This window comes from Nilaparvata lugens, chromosome X (genome assembly GCF_014356525.2).
Source record: "Nilaparvata lugens isolate BPH chromosome X, ASM1435652v1, whole genome shotgun sequence".
In the NCBI taxonomy this organism is placed as follows: domain Eukaryota; kingdom Metazoa; phylum Arthropoda; class Insecta; order Hemiptera; family Delphacidae; genus Nilaparvata; species Nilaparvata lugens.
The window spans coordinates 92878195-92883253 of record NC_052518.1 but is presented as its reverse complement, the minus strand read 5'-3'; the positions used below and the strand labels follow the sequence as shown (position 1 = coordinate 92883253).

Genomic DNA, 5059 nt, shown 5'->3' with positions numbered 1-5059 from the left:
TCCTACACACAGACCTGTACTCTTGTAGAAGGTTTCCTTTTTATCTTATTGTACTGTAACTCTCATTTTTGTATTCAACATTCTGCGAAATAAATTCATTTAATTTGATTTGTTTAGATTATATATAAAAAAAGTTAATAATGAATTTCAGCATAATATTGGATATATACTGAGAGCTACAATTACTGATCATTTCTCTGTAAAATTGCATTTGAAATAAGGGGTATGTACAAAATCTGATGAGACGAAAGGTGAAGGAATCGATATCACAAAAATGAACTTTAAAGCATTGAATAAACCTTTCAAATGATTAGTGGCCATGGATGTACAATAACAAATTTTTTGAAGGGTTAAAAATTGATGATCTTGTTAATAGCTATGTCAATATTTAAAGTTGTTAATATTTGTGTAATATTGAATATTACTTTATTACATAGGTCTATCATCAATAAAAAATCTTAAAAATCATCATCTCTTAAAAAATCATTTCTCTTAAATTTTGAATAATGATCACCATCAATGAGTAATTTTTAATACAGGGTACAGACTTACTCAACAAGATTTTTTTAGAAGAAATCTATGATCTGCTTATATAGAAATGCAATTTCTCAAATGATTCCAGGTGTGAGTCCCCCCGACCGCTATCTTGCTGGGGGTATAGGGTATACCATACTCTCCAGACTCCTTATAGTTCCCCCCCCTTTGGCTCCCTGGATCTTCTCTTGCTTCTAATATATTATTCATTGGGTATTTGAAACTGAATTTGAGATCTTTCAAGACCCACAACTGAACCCTTCTTTCCTCAAAGTTATAGATTGATATTAAAAAACATGACTATTAAATTTTCTTTTTCAACGTTTTTGATTCTTATTTTTAATCTGTCTATTTAACAAAACTTGCATTCATTATTTCTGCAGACATATTTTTTATCAATATTCTAAAAAATTCTTCTTAATCAAAGTTTTTGATTCTTATTTTTAATTTGTTTACTTAACAAAACTTGCATTCATTATTTCTGCAGCAATATTTCTTATCAATATTCCAAAAAATCTCATTGTAATGTTTGTTTGCACTTACAGGAAAAGGCTAGGCATGGATTCAGCTCAGGAAAAGGATGACGAGAAAGAAAGTTTTGTCCCTGAATTTGAAGAAGTTGAACATCTAGTAGATGAGATACTAGCTCAAGCTGCTGCTAAACGCAATGCGGATTATGAGAGAAATATTTCCTCTATGCTTGAATCTCATGGAACCTATCCAATGGAACTTATGGAACTTATCCATCCTTATGGAGAAGAACCTGGTGAAGCTATAGCAACTCAGACACTCAATCATGAAAATCAAACACTTTACTCCTTGCTTGAAGAGATTCAACCTGTAATAGATAGAACACATGTTGGAACTGACTTTGTTCAGGCTCCAGTGGATGATACACTACTCCTAGTTGAAGCTAATGCAGCTCAGAGACCAGACAATGATGTGCACACTATTGTTTCCATGAATGAACAATATGTTCAAGATCCAGTAGATGACCCGCAAATTGAAGTTCCAGAAATAGACTATAAGATGGACACCACCGTCCTACCTTCATCATCGACCAACCCACTTACAGGATTCCCTGCGCTTCCAGCCTCCCCACCAGGGCCTCCAACAAAACCACTCACAGGATCTTCTGAGCTACCTGCTCTCCCACCTATTGACATAGCCGTGATGAATCGGCCACTTCGGTCACGGAGACCACCGCGATGCTTCTCACCTCAAACATGGCCGAGACGGCGATCAAGACCACGGAGACGAACAGCACGCAACATCAAGTTGGCTCAGAGATCTGAGTCACAGGTACCACCGCCAGGCAACACTGGGAACAATCAGCAATCGCAGCCACAGGAGCCACCTGCAGACAACACTGAGGTGACTCGGCGATCTCAGCCACGGAGAACACCGCCAAGCAACACTGAGGTTGCTCAGCAATCTCATCCACGGGGACCACCACCAGGCAACACTGAGGTTGCTCAGCAATCTCATCCACGGGGATCACCACCAGGCAACACTGAGGTTGCTCGACGTTCTCGGCCACGGAGACCACAGCCTCAGGCTTTGGAACCTGAAGTTTCCTAGATGGCTCCAGCTGATAGTATGATGCAGGTAAATATTTTATGATAGTTACTCCATTTAAATTGAACCAACAGATCTACATAATAAGTAATGAGATATTCTAAAAGTCCTACTTCGATATTTAATTGTAGAAAACTACAAGTTCCCTTGTAGAATGTTCAAATTAATGATAACTAGTTCGGACATTTATGTCATTCTAGAATATTAAAAAAAATTGGCTGATTAGTCAACTTTTGGTTGTGATTCTACAGCTACGCGTATGCTAAGGAATCAAATGGTGTGGAATACTAAGGAATCAAAGGTGTGGAAAACTATGGGTAAAGGTGGGGAAAAGGTGTATATCATTTTAATCAAAAGATAAATGACTTTTACCTCGTCAGCTGTTCGAGCTGTGTTGAAGTGTGAGTGTTAAGGGGTGTGTGTAAGTATCTGTGCGTGTATGGAAGGTCACATGGCGTTGATCGGGCCATGATCAGAGAAAAGTCATCTTGATTAGTTATCCAGTATTATCAACCACGTGTGATTTTTAAATGCAGCTCTCTGAGACCTGTTTACTGTCTCATACTCACTCACACCTTCTTGTCATACGCTTTCTCATGAGACAACGCTTTTTTCTCGCTTTCTTATTGACACACACTTTCATCCCTTCACCTCTGACATACGAGTGCACTTAGACTTGGTCAAATTATATTGCAATTTCGGTGTCTATATTTCTATTTACTGTTGTCTATTCGGATAGGAGTTGTGGGTAGGGATGTAGTCGAAGACGAAAGGACTAGATCCTCATCCACAACCCCATACTTTAAACCTCATCAAGAACAGCCTGTCTGTTACAGCACTCGCATGATATCTCAGTCTTAGCTTGCTTCAACCAGGAACTATCATGCTTTTACTATGATCACGTTCTTATACTTCCTATCCTTTAATTGGTTTGACATAGAAAAAGTAGTACATAATTTGTGGTTTTATGGAGTCAATTGATTACATGTACAGTTTGTGCAGATATCAATGATTTTTATCTAAATTTTCAAACTTTTCAATCTATAGGGAACAGTGACCGTGCTGATTTTTCGGTTATCCATGGGAAGCTGTAAAAAAATACTGACGAATTAAAAAAAATCTTGTTCAAACTTCTATGACAGATCACTATATGCCATTTCTTCCAACATAATATGAGATAGAAGAATATAACCATCTAAAAAGCAAGAGTATTTTTTAATTGTTGATTGGCTACTTGCCATTCCTCCAAAACTCTCCAAAAAGCAATGGTTGCTAATACTGAAAAGTTAATGGTCACAGCAAGAAATCTTGATTTTATTATGTTTTATTTTTTCTCATTTACATTTTTTAAATGTAGGTATATTTTATAAAGGTCTTGGAGTATGATTTACAGTTCAATGAGTAGGTACTAGTAGATATGTAGGTACAATAACTCTTGTATACGAAAATCTTTAATATTTCTTATTATTACTTTTATTTCATTTCCATTAACTTTGTTCATTAATATCATTGTTATGGATTTATAACTATAATTTATAGTACTATACTTTTGGTAAAATGCTATTTTATGAATGAGTTATTGATCGAGTAAAATGAAGTTACTTCTCCACTAGAAAAATAAGCAGGACATTGCAGCCTATAAATTGAGTGAACGCAGTAGACTTGATTCAATTGCTGGTTACCCAGAACTCAGCCCTACTCACAGAAGTATAGTCTTGTAGGGGCATTCTCGTAATATCAATAAGATTAAAATTGATAATGTATGAGGTGCATTTCAAATAATAAAAAGTTATTTTATTTGATAATAGCTTATGCCCATACTATTACACATATCCAAAGCTCTTAATTATTATAGAATATTGCATTGGACCTTAATTACAGAACATAATTTTTGTCGTTTATTAGTATGTTTTTAAGAATTGACTCAACAAAGAGGATATAAATATTATGTTATATTTTTCTACTCTCACGTCACGCATACCGAACTAAACCACACATTCAATGTATACAGAATTTCAGTCTGCATCAAAACTCCCTTTCTTTCAAATATTCCCCGTATAAGCATCAATAATAAAGTAATGTTGAAACTATGAGATTGGATTATTTATCCATATGTTGCCATTTCTATGAATGCTTGTGTGTGTGTTGCAGTAACGAGCTCGTCAATACATACAGCTCAGCCAAGAAGAGATGAGTGAGGAGAAAATGAACCAAAAAAAAAACAACCAAGCGAACTCTTCAACCAAACAGTCATGACGAAAACAAAGAAACATGACGCTAAACATTTTCATTAAGTTCTTTATTTCTTTAGTTCTTTAGTTCTTTATTTCAGAGTGTGTTTTTTCATTAATTTCTTTCATTCAGAATTTTTCTACTAAGTTCTTACATTTAGAGTTTTTTCATTAAGGCTGTTCGAAACACTTTTTTATTCAAATTAGATAATTTTTTCTATATAATTGTTAAGATCATTATAAGGGTGAGAAAAAGTGGCAACTGAAATTTTTAAATGATCTAATAAGCGATTTATGAGTTGTTGAAGTGCTTACTTTCCAGATTTCGTTTTCTTTCCATATCATAAACGGTTTCGACTATATTAACAGAATTTCTCTTAAAACTTCAAAAATTGTATCTTTCCAAACTAAAACATTTTATTTCCGATATCGTTCATATAAAAAAGTAACATTTTTTTGTAAATTCGATTACTTGTTTCAATTCAATTTATTAAAAACACACAAAACAAGACAAAACAAAATTACAAAGAATTATGAAACAAATAAAACACAATAAAATGTTACAAATATAAAAAACCATGGGCTTTGTGGTTGGGTGTGTTGGAGAAGAGAAAAAAAGAGAGGAAGATACCTAGCCAACTATGGTTTCCCATGTAATAGGCAGGCAAAGAAGAGAAGAGAAGTTATGAGGGAAAAAGGCAAGGGAGAAATGGGGG

The 5059-nt window shown here is 34.7% G+C and overlaps 1 protein-coding gene across 1 annotated transcript; it reads left to right on the top strand.

The window, feature by feature from the left end:
- The first annotated feature begins 1167 nt into the window (after positions 1-1167).
- LOC120354829 (basic salivary proline-rich protein 1-like) lies at positions 1168-4360 on the top strand. Its single transcript, XM_039442700.1, has 2 exons — positions 1168-2142; positions 4264-4360. Exon 1 carries the CDS (start codon positions 1231-1233, stop codon positions 2113-2115), a length of 885 nt encoding a protein of 294 aa, XP_039298634.1. The 5' UTR covers positions 1168-1230; the 3' UTR covers positions 2116-2142; positions 4264-4360.
- Positions 4361-5059: the final 699 nt, after the last annotated feature.